The sequence below is a fragment of the Laetiporus sulphureus genome, assembly GCF_001632365.1.
Source record: "Laetiporus sulphureus 93-53 unplaced genomic scaffold LAESUscaffold_6, whole genome shotgun sequence".
In the NCBI taxonomy this organism is placed as follows: domain Eukaryota; kingdom Fungi; phylum Basidiomycota; class Agaricomycetes; order Polyporales; family Laetiporaceae; genus Laetiporus; species Laetiporus sulphureus.
In genome coordinates, this window is record NW_024468515.1 from 31070 (window position 1) to 58961 (window position 27892).

Sequence of the window (27892 nt, forward strand, 5' to 3'; positions counted from 1 at the left end):
CGGGCACCTGCCAGGTCTCGACGCCATGGCCCGAGAACCACTTGACCCTGTCGAACGTGGGAGAGGTCAATGCGTCCTCGGGGATGGGGTCGCCCGCGAGGATATGTCGGGCATGACCACCTTGATGCCGTTGCGGGCAAAGTCACCCGCGAGGAGCTGGATATTCGGCGAGGTCAAGATATGATTACGTTTGATATATAGCATGCGTACCTTGTTATTGACGAGCGGGATGCCAAAGACGTCTGTGAGGAAGAGCAGGACTTTGTCCTTCGAGTAATTGCCTTCCGGGGTCGCTACATAGCACTCGACGCCCCCAATTTGCTCTATCTTTCCTGGAATGCACCACACAGTCAGCTTTGGCTCGAATGGAGTGCAATAAGTACGAGGCCGAGGCGACTTACCCGTCGGCTCTCCCTCGTGACGGACACCTGTCGATCATTATGCAATCAGCCAATGTTTTGATGGAAATTGCACCACATACCTTTGAAGCAATCGTCGCAGAGACTCATGATAGGCAGCGGGGGGAGACAAATGCTATACGGTCGAGAAATATGAGCTTGGTGGCTGGCGCAGATGCGCACTTGTTCATCGACTTAAATCTTCACCAGAGCGCTCACGCATTGTCTCAGATCGGTAAGTCAATCGATCTGCGGCCCGCGAGGATACGAACTTCTGCTGCCGATTGTATACACGTAAGCATGCCGAGATGACGAACGCATTCGGCGGGTTGCTCAGTGCTCAGCAAGAATGACTTTCAATCGTACCTACAGCCGCCCCGGAGCGCGCTCCGGCCGTTGAGGTCGAGTGGCCCTTCACGAGCGTTTTACGATCACATGACCCGTGTCGTCGCGACCTCGATCTTATCTTATCTCCACGTGCAAAGATCTAGTCAATTTGGCGGAACTCGAACGCTCCTCCGAGTCATCCAAGGTCGTTTTCCGCTTTCAACCTCCTGCTCAGCATCATGTCCGCCTCGATGGGTCGTGTCTTACTCGCCTACTCCGGAGGTCTTGGTACGTAACTCAAGAACACGTCTGTTCGATGGATCAGTCGAGCTTTTGAGTCAGACACCTCGTGCATCCTTGCTTGGTTGATCGAACAAGGCTATGAGGTCTATGCATTCATGGCCGACGTAGGCCAGGAGGAGGTAAATGCGCGGTAAAGCTTAGGATAGAGTTGTTGTTGAATTCCTTTCAAGGACTTTGAGGCGGCACGCAAGAAGGCACTTGCAGTCGGCGCGAAGAAGTTCTTCCTTGAGGTAATCCAATCTGGATCTCCAAAAGCAGCGAGTTGATCAGATCCCTTTGAACCTCGCAGGACTTGAAGCGCGAGTTTGTGACGGAACTCATTTATCCTGCAGTGCAGGCAAACTGCATCTATGAGGTTGCTGCACTCGTACTCAAAACTGCTGCTGAAATTGATTTTGCGATTCTCAGAACGTCTACCTCCTCGGAACGTCTCTCGCTCGCCCAGTGATCGCTCGCGGAATGATGGCCATTGCTGACAGGGAGGGCTGCGAGTAAGTCCTCAGTGCGCTGCTTCAAGGCTCATACCGATCGGAACGCAGTTTCGTCTCGCACGGCTGCACTGGCAAGGGCAACGACCAAGTTCGTTTCGAACTCGCCTTCTACGGCTTGAAGCCCGACATCAAGGTGATCGCACCTTGGCGCATCCCTGGTATGCTATTCCTGGCACCCTTTGTCCGTCACGATACTGATGCCTCGTCTCAGAGTTCTACCACCGATTCGCGGGCCGCCAGGCACTGCTCACCTACGCAGCAGAGAAGAAGATCCCCGTCCAGCAGACCGCCGCCAAGCCATGGTCCACCGACGAGAACCTGTTCCACATCTCCTACGAGGCCGGCATCCTTGAGGACCCCAACATCACGCCCCCGGCGGACATGTGGAAGCTCACCACCGCGCCAGAGAACGCTCCCGACGTGCCCGAGCGCATCTCGATCCAATTCGAGCGCGGCCTCCCAGTCAACGTCACCGTCCCCGCGCAGAAGAAGGAGTACACGGACGCGGTGGAGATCTTCGTCGCGCTGAACGCGCTCGCGCGCAAGCACGGCGTCGGGCGTATCGACATCGTCGAGAACCGCTTCATCGGCGTCAAGTCGCGCGGGTGCTACGAGTCGCCTGCGGCGACGATCCTTCGCGCCGCGCACATGGACATCGAGGGCCTCACGCTCGACCGCAACGTCCGTGCGCTTCGCGATCAGTTCGTGACCGTCGAGCTGAGCCGTATCCTGTACAACGGACACTGGTTCACACCCGAGCGCGAGTTCGTGGTGAGCTCGATCCCGAGCAGTCAGCGAACCGTGAATGGCGTCGTCCGCCTCAAGCTGTACAAGGGTAACGTCGTCGTGGAGGGCCGGTCGTCAGAAGAGGTTTGTTGGCTGAGCCGTCTATACGAGATCCTGTCGCTCATGCTCTCCTACCACAGGGTCTTTATGATGAGAAGGAGTCCTCGATGGATGAGCTCGGCGGCTTCGAGCCGACCGATGCGACGGGTTTCATCCAGATTGAGTCCATTCGTATCAGAAAGTGCGATCTACCTTCAGAAGTGTGCGCTCATTCAGTGCTGACTCTGTGTTGATAGATGGGCGCAGGCCAACATCCGCAAGGGTCAAGCCGGCATTGAGCCTAAGGATGTCTACGGCACCCGCGTCTAAGCACGTCCCAGTGACTTGCGTTCAGGGCGGTTCTACTAAAATGTGCTGTGATATATGTTGCTACGTGTTCGGTAACGTAGGTATTGCATATAGGAGTAACGATCCACTGCTTTCAGAAACAGAATAATGCGGGCAGAGCAGAGAGTCCGTTCAAAGATATTGAATATCTCCGTTCCTTGTTCCAAGAACGACTCGTCCTGCTGCTTCGGAGAACGCACAATGAGTGATATCGTCTGAGAAACGACCGTTAGGTACGGTCAGACGTATATGCTTCACAGCTGAGTTCACGTACCGCGCAGGTCGTAAGAGTTGACCTCGTAGATCGTCGATCCCTCTATCGCACGGCAATTGGCACTATCCCACCAGTCGACCTCTGCTTCATCGTCCGATTCTCCTGTGGCCGCCGTTAGCAACTCATCACCGGCCTGCTGCTCCGGCGCCTTCTCTGATTCCGGCTCTTCCTCGAGAAGTTCGATCAAAGCGCTGAACCCCACCACGCCCCTCCTCACGCTGCCTCGTCTGCGCTCAATCCATACGCCGCGCCTACCCGTGGATCCAAGGGCGCACGTGGAAACGAACCCTCGGGCGCCGGGACCGAAGCCACTCCTCGGTATCCGTGCGCCACTCCCCGCAGAGCTGATGGGCATGGCCATCTGATGCGCGGCCACGAGGCGGACGGACATGTGCGGGGGCAAGTTGTTAGAGGCAGAGTCGGGAGGGAGCATCAGCGAGACGCGGTAGTGGAATAGCCCGCGCAGGACGTCGTATGCGAGGAAGAAGACAGTCGCGAGTGACTCGTCTGTGCCGGATACATAAAGGTCCGTGGGTGCAGAGAAGGACGACCCGCGGAAGGTTGTCTGGGAGAACGTATGGGCGATGACCTGTACACGAAAATGATTGTCGGTTGACGTGCAACTCATGTTGGCGCTAGGTGACTTTGCATGGCATTCTGCGTTGGTCTGGAGACAGGGCAATGTTAATAGCTCGACCGCATGGGACTTGATGCATAGGATGTGGCGGTGGGTAATGAACTTTGCCCCAATTATTCCATTCCACTATGAGGGGCAATGAGCCTATCGAATGATGGCAGGAGCAAAAACGCTCACTATCTCTTCTTCATCTAGCTCGGCTATATCTATTATCCAACGCATTCCGGTCTCCCAGTTGAGAAGAGCGAACAAATTAGAGCACGAAAAGAATGCCAGCCTTCCCTTCGTGTGCAGCGCACGGACGAACAACATCTGAGTAGGCATCTGCAACGTCTGAAGAACTTCAAAGCTGGCATGGAATGTTCCTGAATCGTTCCAGTCGGGCAGCGCTACACGCAGGAAGATGCATCCGCCGACTCTGCGAAAGAAGCGTGAGGATTCATCGCAGAGGAATATATAGGGCTTTTCTTACGAAGTGACAGCAATGATCAAAGAATTGTCGGCATCGTCCATGGCCGCACAGGATGATGAGAGTAGGTCCGTGCCTGGGAGTGTATCGGTGGTATGACATAATATTTTGGGTCTCTTGGCATCCTCGTTTCTCACACCAGCGGACAGTGCGTTGCCGGGTTGCAGGTCCCACAATTGGAGGAGTCGCTCGTGATATACACAGAGCAGCCAGCGATCAAGGAAAGTGTTCAATGCCAAAAATGTCTTCGATGTATCACGGTCGACTGAAGACTTCGCCCCCGCTGGCGCCGATGGAGACTGAAGCAAAAGCGGACGTCTCGCATGTTTCCAGGATGCATCAGTATGGTTGATTGAGATCACTAAACGTTCTAGTTCGGCGTCAGAGAGTGGAAGAGCAGCCGTGGTTGGATTACGAGAGAACGGGAAGGGTAGAGGGAGATGCTGTCGCTGAGACTGAAGGAGGGACAGCCAAAGTAGACGATCACGAGTGAGGTTATGCAGGCTCCTGCAGCTCTGTGATCAGTTGCAGCATAATCCCGGCCTAGAATGCATATGATGTTCTGTTTGAAAGGAGATTCCAGCTACTCGTAGCATTACATATCCTTTGACATGATCATTAAGTGCACATCGGAGCAACGTGGCACCTTCAACTTTATGAGGTACGCGAACGAATACGCGTCTCATCCGCATTACATCAACTCAGCCACGGCGAGGCAAGCGACTTGCACTGCTATTCGTCGCATTGCGCAGGATTGATAGTTACGTTCGACTAAGCACTGATTGTCAACATGTAAACACTGACCTGGCGAACGGAAAGCACATCAGGCACATCAATATGCTCGAGTATTTGTAGTAATAGTTCGTGAAAGATGCTTAGAAGATGCGGTCGAGGTCCAGGTGCTGTCAACTCAGCAGGGGCATTAGGGGAAGATTCTAGTTGTTCTGTAGGAGGGAGTGGCATTGTATCCATTTGGACTGTGCGAGCCTGATATCGGGATGAACGTTGGGTTGGGTCCTGAATGATTCACCCGTGTATCTGTTACAGTTGCACGAGGGTTAGTCACGATGTCGCCAAATTGGTAGTACTACACACCTACAGAACTTGTTGATCTTAAGAAAGGTTGTCCTACTTTGATTCCACTAGCACACAACGTAGCAGTGGCGGTGGTGCAGTCACAAGCAAGCATGTCACATCATGACGCGTCGCGTCACGGCGTATACGATCGAAAGGATCACGCTTTATCACGCGCGATGCTTCGATGCTGCTCAGAATTGCGGTCAGACGCCTAAGACCTCAGCTGCTCTTTCTCAGACATCCTATCAGCGTCAGAAGGTCATTCAGAGTAACTACTGCCCCGCGATATCATACCAAAATGGACCAAAGCGAAGAGGCACAGACGGAGAAACGAGAGAAGAAGCATCGCGCTCACGGTGGATCGGCCAAGCTCAGAGGACACCCCAGAGATTCCCCAGAAACACGCATGTCTAAGACTCTGTCCTGGATGTTACGACACGGTGCCAAGTCGGAGGGACTAGTGATGCGGTCAGATGGCTATGTACGTGTTGATGACCTGGTACGCCTACCTACCTCTCCAAGGTAATGCTACACATGAATGACTCCGGGCACGATTTCGAAGTAGCTGAAGCGCCCTAAAATGAAAGATTTGAACTTCGAGATGTTACAAGAGATCGTGAAGAATGACAATAAGAACAGATATAATCTGCTTTCTGAACCGGACCGGAGCTCGGATTCCCCAGAAGGAATCTGGTGGATTAGGGCCAACCAGGGCCATTCTATCAAAGTACGTCGATTTCATGCGCCTACTCAGCGCAGCTGAATGGACTTTTCAGTCGGTAGCTCTGGATCTGCAACCGATAAACTCCCCAGCGGACATCTCTACTGGAATCGCCGTGCATGGCACATCAACGAAGGCATGGGAGTATATTCGTGAGCGTTCAGACGCATCGTACATTTGCATATTCATAATTCATAATGAACGTATCGTCAGGTTCACAGGGTCTATCGAAGATGAATCGAAACCACATCCATCTCGCCCAAGGCGTCCCTGGATCAGGAGTGATCAGCGGTAAGCCAACATCCGTGACTGCCTCTTGCTGTCGAGATGTCCTCTAACTTACTTGTATCATACAGGAATGCGCGCTTCGTCTCAGCTCCTGATCTACGTCGACGTGCAAAAAGCGCTCGATGCCGGCATCAAGTTTTATCTTTCTGCTAACGGCGTCGTGCTCACCGAGGGCGATGAGAACGGCTTCCTGAGCCCTGAGTTCTTCGCCCGCGTCGAGACGTCAAAAGGCAAGCCGCTGCCTGGTTGGGAGGATACACAGCCTGTGCGACGCCTGGATGGCACGGACGTTGCAGTGGACAAGAATACTTTGGCCATTGCAAAGGAAAGTACGAAAACACCAGGAACAATGACAGCATCGGCTGCGGAAGAGGCTATTGAGGGAGTAGAGAAGAAGACAGTGTAAAGTATAACTTAGTGAATCATTATTGGCATGATGCAGAGTGGAAGGCCAAAGTCACAGCAAGATATGCATAACTTAGGAGAGCCATCAGTGCCGAGCAGTCGCCCATCGTGCACATCCAGCGATATGTATGAAAGAACGTGCAGCGCTTTACCGCGTCTCTTGTGACGACGCTGGACTCGAGCTTTCCAAAAGCCATCTGAAAGACTCGGAATCCTTCTTCGTACGCCCTCGAGCGCGGATGTTGCATTGACGAACAGAACCGTTGAATCCGACGCGATTGTCATTGTCAGAAGTATCCGCAGAATTGTCCTTCATACGCTCTTGACTGAGGTTTTCGTCCCTGAGAGCAGTAGTACATAATGAACGCACAGTGAGTCAGGTTCCCTTTATGGCATGCAAGGTCTACTCACGATTGAGCATGCATCGCTCGCGCTCTCAACAGAGGATGCATCGATCGCTGGCTAACACCGACGGCTGCACCAGTGGATGACTGCGACGACGCTTGAGAAAGCTTTTGGGCCTTTGGCGTCGCATCCTGCTCAACGATCTCCGAGCCCTGCGAGGGATGCACATTCCCGTCTCTACCAAACCGGAGCTCCGGCGACGCCATTCGCTTCATGTCCGGATATTCTACTCTCCGTGCATCCGAGTCAGCGCTATCGCTCGTGGGCAGGTTCTCCTTCTCCCTCTGTGACTGCCTCTCTTGATTCGTGTCAGGAGCACGGCCTTTCCTCCTGGGCTTAGATCTTCTTGTTGGCTTGTTCGGACCACCTTCCTTGGATCCGTCCTCGCAGAAAGCTATGTCCATGTCGGAAGGCGGCGCAACACTACGCGCTTTCGACCTTGTTCTTGATGACTTCACAGCCTCCTGAAATTGACCCTTCTTTCGCATGGAACCGGGATCCTCATCGTCAATCAGCACAATTACGTTGTTTCTGAGCTCCGTCCTAGCCCGGGAAGACTTCACTCTGTCTCGTGATAACTTCGTCTTGCCCTTACCCTTCGCCAGACTCGGTGCATCGCTGGTCTCGACATCGCTATTCTCATCCTCCGCTGCCATCTTCTTGGGCCTAGTTTTCCACCTTCCCTTGCGCAGCTGCTCCGGCGGCGGTTCTGGCGTGCTCCACATCTCCTCCATCTTCTCCTCCTCCTCCAATTCCTTCCTCCTCCGCTGCGCCCGCCGCATAATGATCTGCTCCCCAGCGCCGACGACATCCTCTCCGTCCGGATGGTCATCCGGAAACATAGCGACGCCGTACTCGGCGCTCTCGTGAAGCGTGGCAATTGCCTGTTCGCGAGTCTGGTCCATGTCGTGCATGACGAGCGACACGGCGGCCTCTGGCGCTAGGACGAGTTGGATGAAGTCGGTCGGAGTTAACGGTAGGGTGGAGTGCGGGTCGAAAGAAGAGGGCGGAAAGAGGTTGTAGATCGTCTGGTGGATAATCACATATCCTAATTCGCCATAACTGTCAAAGTCTGAATTAGAAAGTAGCAAAATTGAGGTATGTATGATGCTCACTAGCCAGGCTGAGTTTTGTTGAAGCTCGCAAACTGTCCCGCGACGCCAGCCAGCTGCCTTGAGCCTTTCTTCTTGATCCTTGTCACCACATCCCTCCAAAACACGCTGCCCTTTCTAGGTCGGTCATTCCACTTGTCGCCATCACTACGTTCATCCGATTCATCCTCCTTCTCTGCGCCCAATTGGAAATCCTCGTCCACGTCGTCTACGATCTCCTGCAACCATGGCTGGAGCGCCTGCACACGTGCAGACAGACCATCCCAGTCGATTCCCGTCGGCCATCCGCGCCGCCGCGCAAGCGGCACATGGTGGTTCTCGAATTCATGGCGCTGGCAGACATCGACGAACAGGCCCAAGTCAGCACGTAACCCGAGGCAGTTTGTCGGACGCGGATCCGGCCAGGACGCCTCGCGGGCGGTCGCGATGAGCGCCAGGAGATGCGGAGTTGGAGCGGAGGGCAGAGGTTCGTCGCACCATGGACATAGAGTGGATGGGTCAACGGCTGAGTTCAGGTACACTGCAAATCGCACAAATTAGTTGCAGTCGAAGCAAGATAGGGTGTTGAACTGACATAGATCGTCTTCGTTGAGTTCCGATGATTTGTTAGCACCAATGTTCGTGGCCAGGCTGTCGCGATGTGTTGAGCGGCAGTGTTCAACAACGTGCATGTGGTGTAAGGCTACGCACAACTCGCTCTCCTCAGAACGTCTCTTCTTCCGCTCCCGCCTCGGTACCCCAAGATCTTCATCACCGCTATCCTCGCCTGATCCGCGTTTGCCAGGGGAATGTCCGATGCCCTCGAGCACTTGTGTCTCCATAGGGAAGGGTCTGACTTTATATCCAGACTTTGAGTGCGCATAAGCATCCTCATCGTCCTCGCTTTCAGTAGATGATAACATGCCAGCGCGCTCTTTTCCCTTGCTCGAGCGGCTGCCTTGAGATAATGACCCCTGTCGCTCACTGCTGACCTGAGATTTCCTACCATGGTCCTTTCTGACAGGCGATGAGAGGGGCGACAGCATCGGAAATGCCTGGGGGAGCTTTAGCTTAGTAGCTGCCTTAACAGTGGCATGCTGTTCTCGTGCTTGAGATGATAGAGGAGATAGTGCTGCAATGGGATCTTCCTCATCCTTGGCCGTTCCGTTGCCTTTCGTCTTCTCGGGAGCGTTTTCGTTCCTGAGCGGGGACATATGTGGAAACTCCTCCAGAGGTCTGAAATGCTTCCCTCGCTTCATGTTATTCTTTGGATGTTCCTCCTCTGATCCATCATCGTTCTCCGCATTGGAGCCCTTGAATGTTGGACGCGGCTTGGGACGCCGAGCCGCCTTTGCGCGCGGCGTGTCGAACACGTCTTCGACGTCAGACCCCACGGAGATGGGTGTATGCGCGCCTTTACGATTGCTGGGTTCATGAAGAGGAGGCTGCTTCTTCTGCCGTCCCTTGCGCTGGCCGCCACAAGTGCCCCCGTCTATGGTGTCATTTCGCGTGCCTGAATACGCGAGTCTCGGCGCCAGCCGCGAAGAGGAGGCGACAGGAGGCGACGACGGTGTCGAGGAAGCAGCGCGAGACGTGGCCGACCTAGTTCGCACCTGAGCGGGGGAGTTCAACGACGACTCGCTGTGGTGCGAGTCCCTATTGCCAGCGGTCTTCTTTTTGAATGAGGGGAGCTTTCGATCGGGAGGAAAGTCGGGATTGATGTCGTGATACTCTCCATTGACAAAAATCTTGTCCGGCTTGTCCCTTTGCCCCTCCTTCTCGTATTCCACAGCGCCTGCCATGCTACGGCCTCCGCTCGACTTCTTATTCGCAGAGGCAGCTTGTCGCCGGTCGGGCGAGAGGAAGTCAAGCTCGTCTCCGCTGCTAGTCAGGTTCTTTTTTGTGCTTGAACGCGTCCCCAGCATCGCGTCTTTATGTGCACGGTTGCCGGTGTTCAATTTTGGCTTTGCGGAATTTGCCTGGCAAGGCCCGAAGTCACTGCCGAGATCCACGAATAACGTGCCCGAGGATCGCGTGGGACGCTCTTTCATGCGGAGCTCCTGCGACGAGAACAAGTCTTCCCCGGCGTGTCGCAAGCTATCCATGGCTTCCTCCATGGACGATGCGGTCTGTCCGGCGCACTCGCCAATGCCGTCGATGCTGTCTTGTAGATTGGCCGCACGCAGCGAGAGCGCCACGTTAGATGAGAATTCTGCGCGTCTGGACGTAAAGAAGAACGTGATGCGAGAGTCGCGTACCGCGCGGGGATGATCGCGTCCGTGATCTGTGACGACACGCGTCAAGCCGCGTGGCCAACGTGACAGTCACGCTGATGCACGTCGACGGGGCGCCTGCTCGTGGCTGCCCTCACCTCGTCCTCAACCGTCACGTCCGTTGCCAAAGTCATCTTGTGTTGCGAGTAAGAAGCAACCACTTTGCTGAGATTTTTGCTGTTGCTTATTTACTCACATTGTCTGGAGGTCCTAAAAAGCAAGCAATATAGCCATGTCTCTCGCGCCGCCACCACCATCAACTCACCGACGCCCGACTGCTAGTGGTCGACAGCGGGAGAATAGGCTTCAACCGACTGCATCAAGCACATTGACACGAAGGCGCAAGTCGCGCTCTCCGGACTTACGTATACCTGAGGAGCTTCCTCTGGCGCGCAATGATCCAGGCAGTCGGAAGAAGAAGAGACCTCTCGTTGCATCCTCCTCGTCAGCACCCAACGACCTAGTAACTCACGCTGACGATGCTGGCTCCGAACGAGAGCGGAAACCCAGAAGTAAACACAGACCGTTGTCCATGCTTGTCGAGGGAAGCGAGACCATCCTACGACTCTGCGGAAACAGTGGCTCGAGTAGTAGTCGGGGCAAACGGAAAGAGCGATCGAAGTCCCGCGACACGCAACATCGCCTGTCCCTCAGATTACCGTCTCCAGAACCCATGGAGCTCGATAATCCACCAGAGGACCCATGTGACGATTCTGAACATTCTCGTTTGAAGCAAGAGATCGAGCACTTGAAGAAGGTATGTCGACAGTCGATGAGTATCGTGCGGTTCTTGGTCTCATTTGTTATAAGCAATTGGCCCTATCGAAGAGAGCGCAACACAAGTTAAGCAAGGTCGGTCGCTTATGCATGCTTGCCAAGCTAGTGCGCTCATGTTTTGTGCAGGAAAACAGTGATTTGAAGAAAGAGCTCGTCAATTCTGTCAAGGTGTGCAATACACGTTATCGTGCGGTTTTCGGATCTCCTCATCCGTTAATAGATCCACAAAGACCACGTCAAGGAAGCGGAGAGACTTCAGACTCAACACAAGAAGTCGGAAGAGGTCAGTGGCCGTATCCTCGAACGAATTTCTCTGCTGATTAGCCGTGCAGCTAGTGAGCAACATCGAGACTAATCTGACTTGTCAGATTTGTATGGACCTCCTTTCGAGACCGCATGGGTCTGTGACAAATCCTTCACAGTGACCATCTACTAATCCTGCTTTCACGGTTGCAGACTATCTCCTTGCGGACATGTTCTTTGTCAGCGGTGTCTGCAGGAATGGTTCCGCTCTGCCCCCACTGGAGATGACGACATGCACGATGATAACGATCCCGAGTCTCTCCTATATCGCAGGAAGACCTGTCCATGCTGCCGCACCGCAGTGGAGGGTCGGCCGATACCTTTGTTCCTCGTGAAGTCTATTACGTCTGTGCTTGGAGAGGCGAGAACCCCACCGGGCGCTCCGCGTCTGCCTACACCTCCTCCAGAAGACGACCCATGGGCGGGTATATTCTTTCACCCGGATGCCTTCGCTCAGTTCGAGGATTTCTTCGAGAGCGATGAGGAAGAGGAAGACCAGGAGGATTACGACGACGACGACGATGATGATGACGACTGGTCGGCCGACGGCTATGGAACGCAAGAAGACGAAGAGCAATACGAGGGACGGTACGTCCAGCCGCGGTGGGCGCCGCCCAGGTCATCCGCCCGAGACGAGGACGTCGAGTATATGGACCACCTGAGCGACGACGACCTCGCAATGCTCCGTCGAGGAGCGACGCCCCAGATGATCGAACTCTTCGCGATGGGGTATACGCACGCAGCAGGACTGACCGCGGTCCTGGAGGAAACCGGCACCACAGTGTACCTCGGGTGGAACATCCGCCTGCACACCGGCGACGAGTCCGGGGAGATCTTCATGGACTGGATATCCGCGGACATGTACGAGCGCCCGGAGAGATGGAACATTATTGTGAACCCGCGCGGGAATGTGTCGGCGTATAAGCTGGTGCCAGAGGGCGAAGACGAGGAATACGATACAAGCGAGTCAGAGGTCTGGGCAGCGATGGCGGACCGCTCCGCATCCGACGATGAGTGGTGAGAGTGAGACGGACGTTTTCAACCCTGACTACTATGATGGTTCTAGTCGTCCATAGGCCTGTTCTACGGTGTCAGACGTGATTGTTCTGGTATGCAGCTCCCAAGGAGTATAATTATTTATACGGCTCTGCGTGTACATACAGACCTCCGCATTAATCATCATGTGTATAGCTAAAGCACGGAAACAATGTCGTGTATTCTTCATATTCAATATTTCACCGGTATTGTTTCCACCGTCGTAACAATGCCGATGCATCAATCAGAAGGCGCTATTTAGTTACCTAAACAGATGACGCTTCCCGACGTCGCGAAGCTGCTTCTGGAACTCCCATGGGTAGGAGAACAAGTAGGAAGTTGCCGTCTGATATTCTGCGGAAGCGCATTCTTCCCAGGAAGCACGAGAGATCCGCACCGATCGCGCACATCCTGGCTGGCTAAACATCGGGTATGAGGAGAATAATTCAGGCCTCTGCCGACGGACAGACGACCGACAGCAGTTGTCAAGTGTGCAAGGGACGGATTAACATCACTCAGGGACCGTTTCCTGCATCAAGCTCATCCCGGAACCAGTATACACACCGGGTATTTATTAGGATGGCGTCCGCCAGAGCATGACCGTTCGGTACTGCGCCTACGAAAGATACAATATTTAATGACTACATAAGCAGAGCGGGCTCGACCTACTGCGCTTTGAATGAGAGCGGCTTTTTTATTGTCCACCGATTGTTGAGGGAGCGCCGACGGTCGGGAGAATGAGAGAATTGTGGCCGGATTAGGAGAGCATAGAAGAATGGGCGTGGAAATGTGCAGCGAGCATATGTGACTTGGTGCGGCAATCCATAAACCTGAGCGGCGATAAATGGGATATACACGCTAGCCCCACGGAGATCAGGCGGTCCGGTGAAACAAAAAGCGTGAAAGCGTTTGGGACACGGACTGAGCACCAGACACGAGCACGGGCATGCACGGAGCAGTCCTAAACGGACAGGATGAAGAAGCGGCCTGGTGATGGTGGGGACGATAATCAGCTCGGCGACATACTATGGGAATCAAGTGACATGGAGAACGCACGAAAATTCCCTATGTTTACAGAACACACGACCAGGCAACAAGATAAGGAGACGGACGAAGACGAAGCAAGCCGAAGGGGAGTGCAGCCGAGTCTATAACCCGAAAAGAGACAGTCTGGATGCCCTACGTAATATCAATTTCGTCCACCGTGGAAACCACCCTCGCTCCGTCGGTCTTGTGAGACAAGCGAGCCCTCGTCATCGCTGCCGCCTTCGCCGCTGGAGGCTGGAGCAGAATCATCGTTGCCTCCTTGGCTGCCCGAATTCCCGCCGAGGTACGAACTTCGCGCGCGAGCAGGGTCACGGTTTCTTTTCTTGATCTGTGACATCAGACGGTTCCAGCGACTGCTGGCCCAGACTCGAGATCGGAACTCACGAGTTTTGCATACACGAGCCCACAGGCGTTACAGAGAGTGCGCGGACCTACATGCGCAAACTCAGCCTGATTATACGACTTGCCCCTGGTGACCGACTCACCCATTGGTCCTCGTCGCCACTCAGGTGTAGAGGTTGCATGACATCCTAGGCAAGTCTGTCCCTCAGGATTGGGCTGTGCCTCAGACGGTTGCTGAGAAGCCAGAATAGAGCATAAGACAAAGTGGGATCGTATCAAGATGGTTGCCAACTGACCGGTCGCGGCTTTGGCGCAGCAGAGTCGGCTTCTTCTGGTGTGCGTTCACTGGGTGAGCGCGAGATATCGGCCTGCGTCACGCGTTTACTGGCCGACTCTAGTGCCTGGAAACCAAATCGGGCGGCCTGCATCATAGCCTCGGCAGCCTCGAGAGGTATCGATGTCCGCGAAGAGTTATCATTGAGTAGCGTCGCTGAGGAGTCCAAAACAACGCGGTACTGTTCCATTAACTGTACGGAATGCATCGCGCACGCGAGATTAGCTCTCGTTGATGAGTGGCCCGACGAGATATAAAAGTACCTTTGTAAGATCGAGCCCTAGAGGAGGCGAGCGCGGAGGTGCCGGAGCGGGCGGCTCGTTCTCCTTAGTTTTACGTACTTTAGATTGAGGCGCCGCTTCCACCGGACGCGACGGTCGCTCATCTGTGCGATGGGGCTCGGGCCGCGAAGGTCCTGCCTGATATGCGCGATGATCGACGGGAGGCGCATCAGCCCTCGCGCCATTTGGAGGATAAGAAGGGTTTTGATCTGGCGGCTGGGGCGGATGGGGAGCAGGATATGGATGTGGATAATGTGCCCAAGCCTCGTGACTCCACGGGCCCGTAGGGTGTGGGGCTACTGCGTAAGGCGGCGGCCCATATGGCGGTTGAGGAGGGTATGACTGCTGCGACGCGCTGTACGGCTGGGGCGGCGGATGTGGGGAGTGGGCCTGAGTTGAGGCCGAGCGGATGGGCTGGCGCGGCATGCTCTGGGCGTAATGGGCGGGATCGTACGGAGGCGCCGGATAAGGCGCATAGCCGTAGGGCGAGGCAGCGACCTCCTGGGGGGCAGAATAAACGTATCGACCGTCGGAGGCCATATGGTTTGGCGGGAGGTGGCCCGCGGGAGGTGGTGGTTCGTGTAGAGGATGGTTACTCTCACGAGCGCCTGCGGGACCCAGCGCGTGGTCGAGTGATGTGTAAGAACTAACGGGCGTCGGACTGCGGTGAGCGGGCTGAGCAAGAGCAGTAAAAATTGGTGCCGTGAGTGGTTGGCGATCGAGAGGAAAATAGGGAGGCATTAGGGGGAATACGAGCAGAGTACACCATTTATATCGCTGGAAGGCGACGGGGAAGAGCAGCAAAGAGATGGGTCAGAGAAAGGAATGGATGCGTCTACAGACAAGGGAGAAAGGCCGCCAACACATCTGGCGACGCAGAGGCGGGGAACAGCGCGAAACTGATTGTGAATCAGACCAGCGACGCCGATCGGCAGATCTACCGAGTCCAGGACCGCACGCGGACAGAACGAAAAGGAACTTACATGCTCAAAGGACGGCTCTGCTGTGCTGACCACCTCCAGCCTGCCTGGCTCGCGAATACTGCCCTACGCTTTGCCGTAAGGTGTGACACTTGATAATTCACCCTCCTGCCACTTTGCCTGCCGCGGAAATCGGCTGAACCCTCTATGTCGCGCGCTCTGCCGACCGCCGCTGCACAACTTGCTCAGAGCACCAGACAGCGCGACCAACGTCAACACGATGCCGGAAATGAAGACGTGCTCGACTGACGATCAGCGAAGCGAGTCCTGCGCTGTGTTGGATTCAAACACAGAGAATCGGAGAAGCTCCCAGTGGCTCACTGACGCACGTGACAAAAGTCAATCTGAAGGTGCATCTTGATTCCCTTCGCATGTCCGAAGCAGCCGTGTAAGTCCACCAGTGATCTCGTATTCTAGCCCTGTGCAGGCTGCGACCATTACATGCCAGGCGTATGATAATGTGCGTGATACAGTGCAGATCCGTGCTGCACTATCCGTTATTATCCTAGTGCTACTTGTGTGATCTCAGCCCCGCCCCGGTCCCGCTCCTCCTTCATCTTCGCCTGCTTGCCAGCGGCAAGCGCTCCGCTGTTCCCGACAGAAGCTTCATATCCGGTGTGGGCATCGTCAGACGCAGGGACGTCCTTCTCTGACGGCTTCACAGAAGCAGCGCCGCTCGCAGCAGCGGCAGCTCGCTCGCGCGCCCGCCGACGTCTCAGCAATATTTTCTTGCGATTCCTGACAGCACTCCTGTATTCTGCCTCGTCACCATAGAACAAACCGTACTCGCAGAAAGGGCATATCCACTCGTCCGCAGGGTTCGCGAGAGTCGACACAGGAATGACAGCCCGGTCAGACTTCTTCCGGCGTCGTGGAGGAATATCGGCGGACAGGAAGCGGATTGGCAGAGGACTAAGGAGGTTCTGGGCATTCTGAACGGCCTGCGCGGAATTAGCATGCCCAGAATTAGGAAGGCGTGAGGGAACGTAGTTCTTCAAGTGGTGAGGGTTGGAAGCGTTCGCAAGAGCTGACCGTTTCTTCTTCTTGCCGCCACGATCCTTCGTTGCCTGTGATGGGTGCGCTGCAGTTTCCACCTTGTGCTCTGAGCCACGCACCGTGTTATTGCCCTTCTGCTTCGAGCGGTCCGTGCGCTTCGCAGAGGGTCCATTTAGCGCATTCTCGGCCTGCTTCGCTGCCTCCGCTGCCTTGGTCGCTTGCCTCTCAAGCTCCTGCTCGAAGCGTGCATGCAAGACCGCAACTTCTTCTCTCGTCGCAATAAGGCGGTCCGACGCTGAGGCGCAACCTGTTCAGAAGAGCGTACTCCTGATATTGCACATCCACTCACTGGCGCTACGGCACTCAAACGTGAACTCCGTGGAAGGTACGACGAGTGACCGTGATTCCTGTAGTGTAGGCGGCAGTGATGCTTTGAAGGCTTTGAATGCGCGCGCCAGGCGGGCACTCCTTCTCCGAGACAGTCGGACTCTAAGCGGCGGGGCGTCTTTCGGATCACCGCTCATGCCTGTGCGGGCAAAGGGGTAGCTAGCCGAGAGGGCCTGGTCAAGGGCCAGTGTGTCACCCTGGGACAGTGCTCCCAGGACGGCGGCCAGCTGTCGTTTCCGGGATTTCAGCATCTCCTTGTGCTTCAGGCCCGCGCGTGTCGCCCGAGGGAGCTTGTCCTTCTTCTGCACTGTCCACCCTGTAGAGGCCAGCGATGTGCGAGCGTTCGCAGGGTCGTGCTCCCGTCCCGCACGTCCGTTCGCAGGGATCCCACGGCCCACAGGCTCGTCCTCCGCTCCAGCGGTGCCTGAGCTGATGTCGTGTCCATGAGCCGACCCGGACATGTTCGTGGGTACCTTTCTCTTCTTTGTGTTCCCGGGCTGCTGCAAGTGGTCGACATACTCGCCCTCCCCCGCTTCCTCGTCGTGTGCCCCGCGAAAATCCCCTGCGCCAAAAGACCCCCCTCCGAGATCGATCGGTGCAGACATCGCTGATGCCAGCCCGCTCTTGAAGAAGTCCTGCATAGCGCCGAGCGCGGGCATGTAGTACGACTGAAGGGCCATCTGCGCAGTCATGGCATTCGTGTGCACAGTCAGCTCGTCCGCGCCTGCGTCAAGCATTGTGGGGACGATGGGCAGTGGATTCCCCGCGGCATCATGCAACGACGACGTCCCCGAAGTCCGTCTGCGTTTGGGTAGTGGCTTCACTCTCCGGAACGTCGGGAATTCTGGCACGTCAAATATTGGGGAAAGTGGTCGATACATGACTTGCAGTAGTGACTGTGGTGGCTATAGGAAAGAAAGGTCGTTAGACTCTTTGTGAGATGACTTAATTAGGAGAACCGTGGCTGACGTGGTCTCCGTGGTGAATATACGCGGTATTGGTCAACTATCTCGGTGCGAAAGGCGCCACGCAGTCCGTGAAAGGGAGTGGTAGTAAGAGAGGATGAGTGGTGCGCGTGATTGGTCGGCTTACCAGCATCAGCCACTGGCGGGTTACCCTCGGATGGTAGTCCACTCGCGGGAGCTCCGCAATATGGATCTATACAGCTATAAAAATGTCATTGATAGAGAGATATGCTAGACTATGACTACGTTACAAGATGTGCGATGCTCTAACAGATTGTCTCGTGATGCTAATCTATAAAATGTACGACCTGCGCGTCGCAATGAGTAGGGTATCGCGAAACGAAGACCGACAAAGATCTGCTCATGCTGGAGGATGGCCCCTCGTCTATGGGATATGATGCGTAAGCGAAGAGGGCGCGCGCGCGCCCGACTATGAAAACAGACGATGATTAGGTAGGGCCCTACAATAGACCATGAGCAGTTATGCAACGAGACGAAAACCACAATGATGTGAGAGCAGCGCAAAGTTCACGAGGGGGAGAAACGGTATAGAGCGACGACCGTTGGAAATTGGAAGTTTTTCTTGTGTCATAGGGAAGCGGGCATAATGGGGATGTGAAGAGTCCGACGGATCACATAGGGCATGGAGAGCGAAGAATTGAGTTCGAAGTGGAAGCATGGTTGGAGTGGACATTGGCGTTCGATCAGTGGATCATCTACCACCAGCTGCCTCCGCCTGCGCCTCCGCTGCCGCCGTAGCTGCCTCCGCCATAGCCTCCACCTCCGCCATAGCCGCCGTACTGCGGGCTGCCACCACTGTAGCCAGCGCCTCCGCTACGGCCACCATAGCCACCTGCACCTCCACCAGCAGGGCGGAAGTCACGGGTAGATTGCGTGCGGCCTCCTCCTCTGCCACGACCACCACGGCCACCACGCACGCTGCCGCCGCCGAAGGAGCTTTCATGAGCGACCGTCTCAAGCCAGGCAGGGATCTCCTGATTTGCCTCACGCAGCAGTTCAAGAAGGTCCCGGACCATGTTGCGGTTGCCGCGGTTGAAGAACGCGGTGGCGATGCCAACGTTTCCTGCACGGCCAGTACGGCCGATACGGTGGACATAGTCGTCGATGTCGGATGGCAGATCGTAGTTGATGACGTGAGTGACGTTCGGAATATCGAGACCACGAGCAGCAACGGCAGTGGCAACCAAAATCGGGGTACGGCCGGTACGGAAAGTCTGCAGTGCCGTCTCACGCTCTCGCTGAGTACGATCGCCGTGGATAGATGTTGCAGGAAGGTGGTTCGCCAACAAGAAATCGGATAACATATCTGCCATCCGCTTTGTCTCGACGAAGACCAGCGTCAGTCCAGATTCGTGCGCGGAGAGAACATCAAGAAGGACTGAGCGCTTCTCGGCGTCCTCAACGTATTCGACCTTCTGCGTGATGTTCTCCGAAGTCGAACCGACACGGCCCACAGAGAGGAAAACGTAGTCCTTCATGAAATCCCTTGCAAGCATCTGGATGTCGCGCGGGAACGTCGCACTGAACATCAATGTCTGGCGTTCCTGTACGCCAGGCATGTCTTCACCCTGCACGATCCTGCGGATTTGAGGCTCGAAACCCATGTCCAGCATACGATCGGCCTCATCCAGCACGAGATATTGGATGTTTGCAAGGCTGATGCGCCCACGTTCAATGAGGTCCACCAAGCGGCCAGGGGTGGCGCTAAGGAGGTCACAGCCACGCTCGATTTGGCGCAGCTGCTGACTGATATCGGCACCACCATACACCACAGCGGGACGAACCCAGGAGCGATAGCAAAACTTGCGAGCTTCTTCGTGAATCTGGCTGACCAGTTCACGAGTCGGGGCGAGGATAAGGGCGGTGGGATAGGCCTTGCGAGCGCGGCCGTATCCACCGCTCACAGCGTCAGCCGTAGGGGGCCGTGGTCCATTAGTGAACGAAGCCGATAGAATGGGGAATAAGAAACCGCCTGTTTTCCCAGAACCAGTCTATGAACATAGATGCGTGAGTACACCATTGACGAGCATGAATAAACAGCCACTGCTTACCTGAGCACAGGCCATGAGGTCTCTGCCGGCTGCAACAATAGGTATCGAATACTTTTGTACCGGCGTCGGGGTAGCGTAATGAGCGTAGCCAATGTTCTCCAGGAGAACAGGGTCTAACGGTGGGCACGTGAATGCATTCACGGGCTCTGGTACGTCGGCACCAGTAGCCTCCACGGGGATATCGTCGTATTTCTCGAAATTGATGCCGGTGTGCTGTTTAGACGGGTCGTCTTCATCACCGAAAAGCTCCTTTTCCATACGCACGTTGCGAGCACCAGGGATGTGCACGCCATCCTTCCACACGCCGTAACCAAGATTTTCACGAGGCGCACCGTCGCCGCGCCCTGACGACCAGTTGCTCGATGCGCGATCTCCTCCCCATCGCTCATTGCGAACGTGCCCGCCAGAGCCTTTATCACCGTAGCCACCCCTGCTACCACCGAAACCGCCGCGGGATGAAGGAGTGGGAGAGCGGGAGTCAGTCCAGCCGTTCCTGTGAGCAATAATCAGTACGACAATCATGGACATGCAGATCACGAAATTTACTCACCCGTTGGTAGGAACCGCGGGAGAAGACGCAGCCCGCTGCGTGTTCCTCATATGCGGAGGAACATATGCTGATTTTGTACCGTTGACACCGAGAGAAGCTGGAGGAGGGGTTAGTACCTTGCCAGCGCATCCTGTGGGTCTGAAAGACTCACCAAACTCACTCTCTAGCCCAGTACCGTTTACAATTCCATTGGTCATATTAAGCGAGTTCGAACGAAAGAGTACTTTGAGTCGGAAGACGAGTGTTCTCTAAAACGTTTGAGACGAGATGATGGTTCACCAGAAAGGCGATGGAAGAAAAATTGCGGCCCCGTTCTGGGTTTGTAACGGAATCGCGGGATGACTAAGCTGTGTACCATATTTGGTAAGTCACCGGGGACGTGGCACGCCACTCAGCCTCCGTCCGCCAGAGGACCTCATCGCTCCCGACGCGTTGCGGACGTCGTGCCCATTTCCCAGACATGTCGCACTCGCACACGCATGCCCCAGGACAACATCCAGGCCACACACATGGCCCTCCTCCACAGCAGCAACCACAGATCGTGATGCGTCAGCCCGACCCGGTCATGCAGGCCCTAATCGAAGCGAGCTTTCGCCCAGTCGACATCGCCCTCGGACCTCCAGAGAACGCGTCTGCGCTATGCGGGAAGCACTCTCTCGAGAAGTGCGCAGAGTGCGACGTCGATTACACTAATCTGAACCGACTGTCACGTACGCTGCAGGCCAACCCGAACCTCCGTTGTCCACCTCCGCCCCAGGTCATTAGCAAGCCGCTGTCGGCAGCTATCAACAACACCAAGGAAGAAGGAAATGTATGGCACTGTTAGTCACAACATTCATACGAGCCTGACGCTCTGTCTAGGCGTTGTTCAAGGCCGGAATGCATGACAAGGCAATCCAGCGGTATTCTATGGCAGCGAATATAGCCGCGCAGCGTCCACCTTGGGAGGCACAGCAGATAATGCGAGAAGAGCTCTCTACTATTCTTTCGAACCGCTCCGCTGCATTCTTGGAGGCGGGAGACTACATCAATGCCCTTGTGGATGCCGAGCTTGTCATACAAATCAGACGACCTTGGAGTAAAGGTCACTACCGGCAAGCGAAGGCATTGCTGGGTTTGAACAAATTCCACGAAGCCAGAAATGCTGTTCAAGTGGGGCTGTCATTTGAACCGGACAGTAAGGCATGTATAACGGTTTGCATAATGTAGACATCCTGCTAACGTCGACATGAAGGAACTTCGGGACATGTTGAACGCGATTGATGCTGCCCTCCAACGGATGGCGGCCGCGAAACATGTGCAGGTAGAGGAGAAAATGTCAGATGGACAACCTGCATAATTTATACCCATTATCGTGTTGTAATTATGTTTCTGTGCTCTCGCATGTTATGTCTGCAGTAGTCTTTTGCCGGATACAAGTGCGACTACTACAGTGAACCACCGCCCCCTCATCCTACCTGCAGACCATCAAGGATACTCATGGCTTCTACACATTCTTGTGGGTGTCTGAACACACGCAAAGAAATGTGGGCTGGGACAGCACCACGCGCAATCCATACACGTCTCTGCAGTTCTTCCCGTCTGCGTTCTGCTTCGGTAAGGTATGGTCTTGGATCCGAATCGAACTCGCCGAACTGCTGCTCGTTAGCGAGAGGCGGAAGGGACTCGGGATAGAAATCCTCGGGCTCCTCGTTGATAGGCGATGCGGCCATTGATGTCGAGTTGAAAAGACGAAGTGATGCCTCATGATCATCCAGTGGTACTTCGCTATACGAGTGCGTCCTCTTTGGAGTCCGCGGGGCCGAGACACTTTGCTGCTCTGATACAGAACGAGTCATGGGTCTAGATAGGGAGTTCTTCCTTGCTGTGGAGCGTACTGGCATCAAGGATGCGGAGGAAGATGTGTTCTGACGCTGCACTTTCCGCACAAGCGCTTTTGTACCTGTGGGGTCATCCAGAGGTGGCAAGTCGCTGTCCACCATAACGTCTCTGATAAAGATCGCTATGATCTGTCTAGGGCGCTCGCGTGCAATATCAGCATAGAGCTCCAGGTCCTGTTCTCCCGAGTCCCCGACTGTTATGAATTGTCCGTCAGGGAAGTTATCCAGCACCTCAACTACTGCAGCGCGTTTACGAGCGGCTGGAGCGGAGAGAAGGCCTGTGAATAACGAGCGGCCTCCGTATGACCGCAGCTTGATTGAACCCGGCGGAAGATGGCTCAATTGGAAGAATTGGTTGATGATCGGTAACAGCTCAAATGGCCCATTCGACTGGATGCATCATCAGACTAGCCTCGACATGAAGCTGGTTCACGAAATGCTTACAACATAATGGAACCGTACGCCGCGTCTCCACATCTTCATATACCAGTCCGCCATGCCGGGAATGATGCTCTGATCCAGATCCTTCACAAAGACGGTTTGGAACACTGCGCGAGCTCCGCTCAGCACGCTGGCCAGCTTCACTGTATCATCGATATCCGAAATTACCCTCACTCTTGAAGATGTAAGAGGGACTGGTATCGATGAGGATGCGGACGGCGAGGGCGAATACTGAGGAGGTGGTTGATAGGGTGTGGTATTGGGTGGTGGCCGAGGTGGAAGTGCCATCAACTCAGCGACCACAAATAGATCTTGCTCCAGCCGTCTGTCGCCGAATGCTACGTGGACACCTTCAGGATGCAGACATAGTGTCTCCCATGAGACATGGAACTTCATCTGGAACGAGCCGTCCGGCCCAGTGACCACGTCGCGTCGCATCAGCGGCTGGTGTGTGATATAATCTCCGCTCGTCCTCTGGTCTTCCGGCTGATACAGTGAGGGATCTGTGGCATAAAGTGAGACTCGCACTGTCCGGGCAGACAGTGATGTGCAATTCCAAAATGGGTGCAAGCGTGTTTCGAGGTTCCTATTCCATCTTTGAATTAAAGGAGATAGTGCGCCGAAGTGTGCACCAGGACCTGTCATTGAAATTGCCGGACTAGACGGGGATTCCGAGTCCATGGAAGAAGTGCCCGAGGAAGACGCGAGCGACTCCGTCTCTGTGGTGCTTGAGGGATCCAAACGGAGGTCGTGGAGCTGTTTCTCCAGTGCCTCGGCTTCCGCATTCTCGTCCGTCTCTTCAGGTTTGACAGGTAGCTGTATGTTCGCGAGGAGGTCTTCCGTAGACTTGCTTAGTGGGGTGTTCTGTGTCCATCCAGACTGTCCATTACCCTGACTGGCTTGCATCGCAAGCTTCGGAATCGCCGCGAAACCTATGGCTTTTCGTTATCACATGCGCGATAAGGACATAGGACAGACGTACTGGTTGCGACTTTGAGAAACGCTCTTCCAGAACGCGTATTGAAACCAGGCCCGCTTGCCCGCGAAGCGTAGCCCGATATATAGACTTCTATCTCAAATGGTGCATCTGTGAATTCGCGCGCAGTGAGAATCCAGCATATACGGTCCACTCAATGCATGATTAAGATTGAGGCAAAGGGACCTGTACTCTGCTTCAAGAATCAAGCTCGAGATGCATAGTTCCGGCACAGGGGCACTAAGCTAGTGGCAGAAACTATCACAAGTGCACAGATGACAATCCAATGACGAACTCAAGATCATGCCAGCAACTATCTGTCGCTGCGCAGAGACCATCGGCTGCAGCCCGTCTGTGCCTCCGAATTCCTACGTGAGATTTACTGACCTTCCATAACGCTGTTTGAAGGCTCGTGGAACCTCCTCGCGGCCCATCCGGGAAACAGCAACACCTGCTCCACGCCCGTGTTTTCACCTTGCACCTGCCGCAACTTCTGCCCAGCCCATTGTGTCCATGACTGTTTCCTTGAGCTACCCTCGTCACCGATAATGCCCCTGCTGGAAGGAGACGCTCGTCTAAATTCCTTCTGGGAGACGTAGGTCTTGATCTGCCTCGACGCGGCGCTTGCGAGCGACCTCCAAGAACTTGGCATCTCATACGCGTATTCGTCTGCCATCACAGCTGTGAGGGAGCAATCATACAGACTCTATTGGTGTCGTGTCGAGCAGGCGTTTGTGTGCGGATAATAGCTGAGAACAAGAAGCATCGCGATCATTTGAGTGAAACCGCATACACCACTGAAATCATGATGCACTGCAAGCGAGCGATGGCCGGTCTCGTGCCTGCCGCAGTATGTCATGGCTATGTATACCTATAGCAGAGGAAATCGATGTAGAGAGGCCTGAGAAAGCTCTGCAATAGCCTGAGACGCGTAGAGAAAAGAGCACGAGAGCACCTCAACGTTAGTCTGCATAGATATATATCAGACGGTCTTGGCTCGAAATCACGATCATCGTTTGTGACTGCCCGGAAAGATTTTACGCATCATTGTATTACGACGTCCATGGTGCTGCTGGCACACGCATTGCTAAGACATAATACGTACTTTGTTTCTATGATCTTCTGACAATCTAAGTTGCAGCTCATTACATCCTCCAGTCACAGGTATCTGTGAAGAAACTTAATGGTGGCTTGAAGCCCCTTCCTTCAACCCCCTTCCCCCTTCGCCTTCAAGTCGTCCTGAGAGGACAAGTACACCGTTAGCATACCGCTAGACTCGCCATGTAGCCTTGTACAGTGAATCCATGCGCGCACCCTTCCCAGCAAGTCCTCTGTATCCGGGCACGAACCGGCCACTTCTCAAAATCTCGTCGGCCTTGACCTTGAAATTTCTTCGTGAACACCTCGTCGATCTCACAGCTATTGATCAAAAACGGGGCTTTGGATTCGGCTCTGTACGGTATGGGACAGCGATTGATCGGAAGAAAACATTGAGCCTTGAAGCGGGGATCATCAATACCGAGGGGCCCGCCCTGTAGCACTAGTGGCGGCGATCTTACAGCAGCAACCCTCGAATTCACACTGCTTGCCCTCAGTGAGCGGACCTTATCGAGGGCCGCCTTCGTGGACAGTATCTCGCTAGGGCATGGCCTGTAGTCCCATGCTGATCGAAGCCCTAGAGCCTTTGCAGAAGCTGGGTCTTTACTTGCGATGTCTGAGACTCACGACCCTGGATCGTTGCATGCAGAGTCATTCGCCATACAGCTGTATGGTACAACAATTATGACGAGCATGATCAATCTGAAAGGATCCTGCTTTACAGATAAACTAGGTGGTTTGATAGGTATGGTCAGAATACATCAGGCAGAAATAGAACTATTTTTCACCTTCGAGTGGTCTCCTTAGGATTTCAACAACATAGCAGTCAATGCATCTAACTTGCTCGGTTTGCCTGTTGAAGTTCAGCGAGGCTTATGGAAGACGCGGTGAAGTATATGCCCCCTCCTCCCGCCCTCCTCATGAAATACGCCTAACGCAATAAAGGCTCACGATTGAGAACACGGCAATCACTGAAGAGGGTTCGCACGCATACACCGCTGGATGTCTGTGTTGGCCCCACTTGGTACTGTGGTCCGCGATTACACACTTCTATCCGATCGGAATTTGCAGTGACCATTCTCCGGCATCCCGCCCTCTCGCTTGCTTCATGCGTTGCCATCAGCGCGGTGATCCCAACGGAGATTTCCATCGTAGATGTGTCATCGACAGACCATCAATGCGTCGATCGCTTGCGTCGCACATCCTCACTTCGTCCTGAATGACATCTTTTCGCTGCCCCAATCCTGTACAACGCATACATTCTTGAAGACACACACGAACCTAATACCACTTTCGGTTCAGTAGGGTATCCATTACAAATGTTTCTTGAGGAACTCGACGGTCGCCTTGAACGCTCCCTCCTTGCCCGCCTTCACCTTCGGGTCACTCTGTCGGGTAGCAAATAGCAAAGTTCACCATTGGTACGTGGGAAAAGTGAGTAGATGGTACGTACCATGTCGCCTCGCACGGAAAAGCCGTGAGTGCATCCTTCCCAGTAAGTCCTCACATACCCAGGCGCGAACTTGCCGCCACCGAGAATCTCGTCGGCCTTAGCCTGCGATTCCTTCGGGAACATCTGGTCGACCTCGCAACTGTTGATCAGGAGCGGCGCCTTGGACTCAGCGGAGTATTTCTGCGGACACACATCATGGCACATCAGATCCGTCTATGCTGCAAACAGGATTCGACTCGGCGAACCTCGAGATCAGCAGGGACCTGCAGGAGACTCGGGTGCGACACCGCCACGACCGAGACAGTATTCTTGAACGCGAGGTCGAATGCCGGGCGCGCACCATAGCAGTACCCGAGCACGGCGATCTTCTGCACCCCGGTCACCTTGAGGGCAGGGATGACCTTGTCGAGGACGGGATGGACAGTCTCCATGCCGTGCCTTCCCAGCCAGGGCATGAAGTCCCAGGTCGAGCCGGGATCAAGCGCATCCGCGGGTGCCGGGTCCTTGTTCAGGATGTCTGGAATGACGACCTTCAACCCGTTGCGAGCATAGTCATCCGCGAGGAACTATAATGGTGTGCAGATAGAGAACATGGTCAGACTGGTAGTCGAGAGGGGCGCACTCTCACTCGGACACACCTGGTGATTGGGCAACTCCACACCGAAGATGTCTGTGAGGTATAAGATCACCTTCTCCTTGGCATAGTCACCCGAGGGAGTCGCGACGTAGCAGCTCACGCCCGCGATCTCCTCGAACTTGCCTGCGCATCGAACTCTGATCAGCACGCAGATCAGCACCTCAAGCTCAAGTATTAGCTCACCCTCGGGGGTGCCCTCATGGCGCACGCCTATGTAGATCGGAGAGCGGACGATCGTCAGCTTGCAATTATACGGAGGCTCAAGGACGGAACTCACCGGAAACACAGTGTTCGCAAAGGCTCATGATGATCAATTCACGTTGGTTGGGTGTAAGCTGTGTGTAACGTCGGTCGCTGCATGTGGGAGGGTTTCCCTCAAGATTTATACCTTTCGCTCCGGTCTATAAATGTGCCACGCCAAGATCGCCGTGTAATCGGTGCGATTGCGTCACGGGGAGAACCATCCTCTGAGTAATAGCTCTTTCAGTGCCGCTGTAAAGAGCCTCGTGAAAAGGTGCTGAATTACACTTCGCATGTTCGAGAGTCGATGCAGTTGATGTATATGCACTATGTCCTTGAGACACAGATGACATCTCGGCGGGAATGTAATGCAGAGCGAGCTGAGATGGATCCCCATGAAGTTGAGGTCATCGGAGGTACAAAGTTCGGATCGATTCGCTCACATGCCAGTGGTTGTGTTCACAGGCTCCAATTGGTTGGACTTCCTCCCAAGGTAGTGGCAACTGTAGTAGGAACCCGGCGAAGTCATTCATTAATGCTAGAACTGCGGTTTATCTCACCAACTTGCGGCATAGGAGGACGCAAGGAAGACTTGAGCGGAAGCTTAACCTTTCCCATTCCAGGCTTTCTCATCTGAGACTGGTGGTGGACAAGCAATATGAGATGGCCTGATGCCAGTAGGAAGATCGTTCAGTGATACACAGGCTCTCATATACAAGTCAGCACATATTTTCTACACAGTGGACAGCAGGATCGTACGCCCCAA

At 54.6% G+C, this 27892-nt stretch overlaps 13 protein-coding genes across 13 annotated transcripts in view; 4 read left to right on the forward strand and 9 right to left on the reverse strand.

Moving 5' to 3' along the window:
* Window positions 1–509, reverse strand: part of LAESUDRAFT_734918 (uncharacterized protein) — a gene marked incomplete at both ends in the record, with an annotated part of 2967 nt that extends 2458 nt beyond the window's left edge. Inside the window, 5 exons of the mRNA XM_040910551.1 lie at window positions 8–76; window positions 118–156; window positions 211–332; window positions 402–428; window positions 482–509. Of these exons, the coding sequence (XP_040767565.1) occupies window positions 8–76; window positions 118–156; window positions 211–332; window positions 402–428; window positions 482–509 (285 nt within the window). The remainder of the gene's footprint in view (window positions 1–7; window positions 77–117; window positions 157–210; window positions 333–401; window positions 429–481) is intronic.
* Window positions 510–964: 455 nt separating this feature from the next.
* On the forward strand, window positions 965–2674 carry LAESUDRAFT_645420 (argininosuccinate synthetase; the record flags this gene model as incomplete). Its single annotated transcript, XM_040903914.1, has 9 exons — window positions 965–1013; window positions 1068–1147; window positions 1199–1258; window positions 1318–1383; window positions 1437–1519; window positions 1568–1677; window positions 1731–2389; window positions 2446–2546; window positions 2602–2674. The coding sequence occupies 9 exons, from the start codon at window positions 965–967 to the stop codon at window positions 2672–2674; spliced, it is 1281 nt and encodes a 426-aa protein (XP_040767566.1).
* A 150-nt stretch (window positions 2675–2824) lies between these two features.
* Window positions 2825–3915, reverse strand: LAESUDRAFT_645564 (uncharacterized protein; the record flags this gene model as incomplete). Its single annotated transcript, XM_040903922.1, has 3 exons — window positions 2825–2907; window positions 2967–3729; window positions 3781–3915. The coding sequence occupies 3 exons, from the start codon at window positions 3913–3915 to the stop codon at window positions 2825–2827; spliced, it is 981 nt and encodes a 326-aa protein (XP_040767567.1).
* Window positions 3916–4652: 737 nt separating this feature from the next.
* On the reverse strand, window positions 4653–5244 carry LAESUDRAFT_721982 (uncharacterized protein). Its single transcript, XM_040908107.1, has 2 exons — window positions 5168–5244; window positions 4653–5110 (listed from the first exon to the last, which is right to left on the reverse strand). Exon 2 carries the CDS (start codon window positions 5042–5044, stop codon window positions 4844–4846), a length of 201 nt encoding a protein of 66 aa, XP_040767568.1. The 5' UTR covers window positions 5045–5110; window positions 5168–5244; the 3' UTR covers window positions 4653–4843.
* Window positions 5245–5335: 91 nt separating this feature from the next.
* LAESUDRAFT_721983 (uncharacterized protein) lies at window positions 5336–6771 on the forward strand. Its single transcript, XM_040908108.1, has 5 exons — window positions 5336–5648; window positions 5715–5876; window positions 5926–6022; window positions 6084–6161; window positions 6227–6771. Exons 1-5 carry the CDS (start codon window positions 5448–5450, stop codon window positions 6562–6564), a joined length of 876 nt encoding a protein of 291 aa, XP_040767569.1. The 5' UTR covers window positions 5336–5447; the 3' UTR covers window positions 6565–6771.
* Window positions 6638–10278, reverse strand: LAESUDRAFT_461612 (uncharacterized protein). The gene is made up of 4 exons (XM_040902566.1): window positions 8655–10278; window positions 8084–8600; window positions 6975–8030; window positions 6638–6904 (listed from the first exon to the last, which is right to left on the reverse strand). Exons 1-4 carry the CDS (start codon window positions 10174–10176, stop codon window positions 6712–6714), a joined length of 3288 nt encoding a protein of 1095 aa, XP_040767570.1. The 5' UTR covers window positions 10177–10278; the 3' UTR covers window positions 6638–6711.
* Window positions 10279–10430: 152 nt separating this feature from the next.
* Window positions 10431–12657, forward strand: LAESUDRAFT_721985 (uncharacterized protein). Its single transcript, XM_040908109.1, has 7 exons — window positions 10431–10478; window positions 10540–11089; window positions 11143–11184; window positions 11236–11277; window positions 11330–11392; window positions 11442–11509; window positions 11566–12657. The coding sequence occupies exons 2-7, from the start codon at window positions 10565–10567 to the stop codon at window positions 12431–12433; spliced, it is 1608 nt and encodes a 535-aa protein (XP_040767571.1). The 5' UTR covers window positions 10431–10478; window positions 10540–10564; the 3' UTR covers window positions 12434–12657.
* Window positions 12658–13636: 979 nt separating this feature from the next.
* LAESUDRAFT_711730 (uncharacterized protein) lies at window positions 13637–15192 on the reverse strand (the record flags this gene model as incomplete). Its single annotated transcript, XM_040906860.1, has 5 exons — window positions 13637–13822; window positions 13879–13925; window positions 13980–14070; window positions 14133–14363; window positions 14434–15192. 5 exons carry the CDS (start codon window positions 15190–15192, stop codon window positions 13637–13639), a joined length of 1314 nt encoding a protein of 437 aa, XP_040767572.1.
* Window positions 15193–15923: 731 nt separating this feature from the next.
* On the reverse strand, window positions 15924–17897 carry LAESUDRAFT_741531 (uncharacterized protein). Its single transcript, XM_040911144.1, has 3 exons — window positions 17784–17897; window positions 16777–17719; window positions 15924–16722 (listed from the first exon to the last, which is right to left on the reverse strand). The coding sequence occupies exons 2-3, from the start codon at window positions 17693–17695 to the stop codon at window positions 15932–15934; spliced, it is 1710 nt and encodes a 569-aa protein (XP_040767573.1). The 5' UTR covers window positions 17696–17719; window positions 17784–17897; the 3' UTR covers window positions 15924–15931.
* A 110-nt stretch (window positions 17898–18007) lies between these two features.
* LAESUDRAFT_694280 (ATP-dependent RNA helicase ded-1) lies at window positions 18008–20598 on the reverse strand (the record flags this gene model as incomplete). The annotated part of the gene is made up of 4 exons (XM_040906190.1): window positions 18008–19791; window positions 19852–20344; window positions 20402–20498; window positions 20553–20598. The coding sequence occupies 4 exons, from the start codon at window positions 20596–20598 to the stop codon at window positions 18496–18498; spliced, it is 1932 nt and encodes a 643-aa protein (XP_040767574.1). The 3' UTR covers window positions 18008–18495.
* Window positions 20599–20861: 263 nt separating this feature from the next.
* Window positions 20862–21288, forward strand: LAESUDRAFT_711732 (uncharacterized protein; the record flags this gene model as incomplete). Its single annotated transcript, XM_040906861.1, has 2 exons — window positions 20862–21222; window positions 21263–21288. The coding sequence occupies 2 exons, from the start codon at window positions 20862–20864 to the stop codon at window positions 21286–21288; spliced, it is 387 nt and encodes a 128-aa protein (XP_040767575.1).
* A 343-nt stretch (window positions 21289–21631) lies between these two features.
* LAESUDRAFT_796156 (uncharacterized protein) lies at window positions 21632–24350 on the reverse strand (the record flags this gene model as incomplete). The annotated part of the gene is made up of 4 exons (XM_040913975.1): window positions 21632–22671; window positions 22726–23654; window positions 23705–23851; window positions 24086–24350. 4 exons carry the CDS (start codon window positions 24348–24350, stop codon window positions 21850–21852), a joined length of 2163 nt encoding a protein of 720 aa, XP_040767576.1. The 3' UTR covers window positions 21632–21849.
* Window positions 24351–26109: 1759 nt separating this feature from the next.
* Window positions 26110–27191, reverse strand: LAESUDRAFT_756067 (alpha/beta-hydrolase; the record flags this gene model as incomplete). The annotated part of the gene is made up of 6 exons (XM_040912120.1): window positions 26110–26184; window positions 26250–26429; window positions 26495–26815; window positions 26888–27009; window positions 27070–27096; window positions 27164–27191. 6 exons carry the CDS (start codon window positions 27189–27191, stop codon window positions 26110–26112), a joined length of 753 nt encoding a protein of 250 aa, XP_040767577.1.
* Window positions 27192–27892: the final 701 nt, after the last annotated feature.

Excerpts from the sequence above, each read along its gene's own strand:
- LAESUDRAFT_741531 (XM_040911144.1), bottom strand. The coding sequence starts at position 17,695 with ATGTATCGACCACTTTCCCCAATATTTGACGTGCCAGAATTCCCGACG. Across the intron at positions 16,723-16,776 it reads GTTTGAGTGCCGTAGCGCCA|CGTCGGACCGCCTTATTGCG; the intron begins GTGAGTGGATGT and ends GTTGCGCCTCAG.
- LAESUDRAFT_721985 (XM_040908109.1), top strand. The coding sequence starts at position 10,565 with ATGTCTCTCGCGCCGCCACCACCATCAACTCACCGACGCCCGACTGCT. Across the intron at positions 11,185-11,235 it reads CGCAACACAAGTTAAGCAAG|GAAAACAGTGATTTGAAGAA; the intron begins GTCGGTCGCTTA and ends TGTTTTGTGCAG. Across the intron at positions 11,393-11,441 it reads AACACAAGAAGTCGGAAGAG|CTAGTGAGCAACATCGAGAC; the intron begins GTCAGTGGCCGT and ends TTAGCCGTGCAG.
- LAESUDRAFT_461612 (XM_040902566.1), bottom strand. The coding sequence starts at position 10,176 with ATGGAGGAAGCCATGGATAGCTTGCGACACGCCGGGGAAGACTTGTTC. Across the intron at positions 8,601-8,654 it reads ACTCAACGAAGACGATCTAT|TGTACCTGAACTCAGCCGTT; the intron begins GTCAGTTCAACA and ends TGCGATTTGCAG. Across the intron at positions 8,031-8,083 it reads AACAAAACTCAGCCTGGCTA|TTATGGCGAATTAGGATATG; the intron begins GTGAGCATCATA and ends AGACTTTGACAG.
- LAESUDRAFT_721982 (XM_040908107.1), bottom strand. The coding sequence starts at position 5,044 with ATGGATACAATGCCACTCCCTCCTACAGAACAACTAGAATCTTCCCCT.
- LAESUDRAFT_721983 (XM_040908108.1), top strand. The coding sequence starts at position 5,448 with ATGGACCAAAGCGAAGAGGCACAGACGGAGAAACGAGAGAAGAAGCAT. Across the intron at positions 5,649-5,714 it reads ATGTACGTGTTGATGACCTG|CTGAAGCGCCCTAAAATGAA; the intron begins GTACGCCTACCT and ends ATTTCGAAGTAG. Across the intron at positions 5,877-5,925 it reads ACCAGGGCCATTCTATCAAA|TCGGTAGCTCTGGATCTGCA; the intron begins GTACGTCGATTT and ends TGGACTTTTCAG.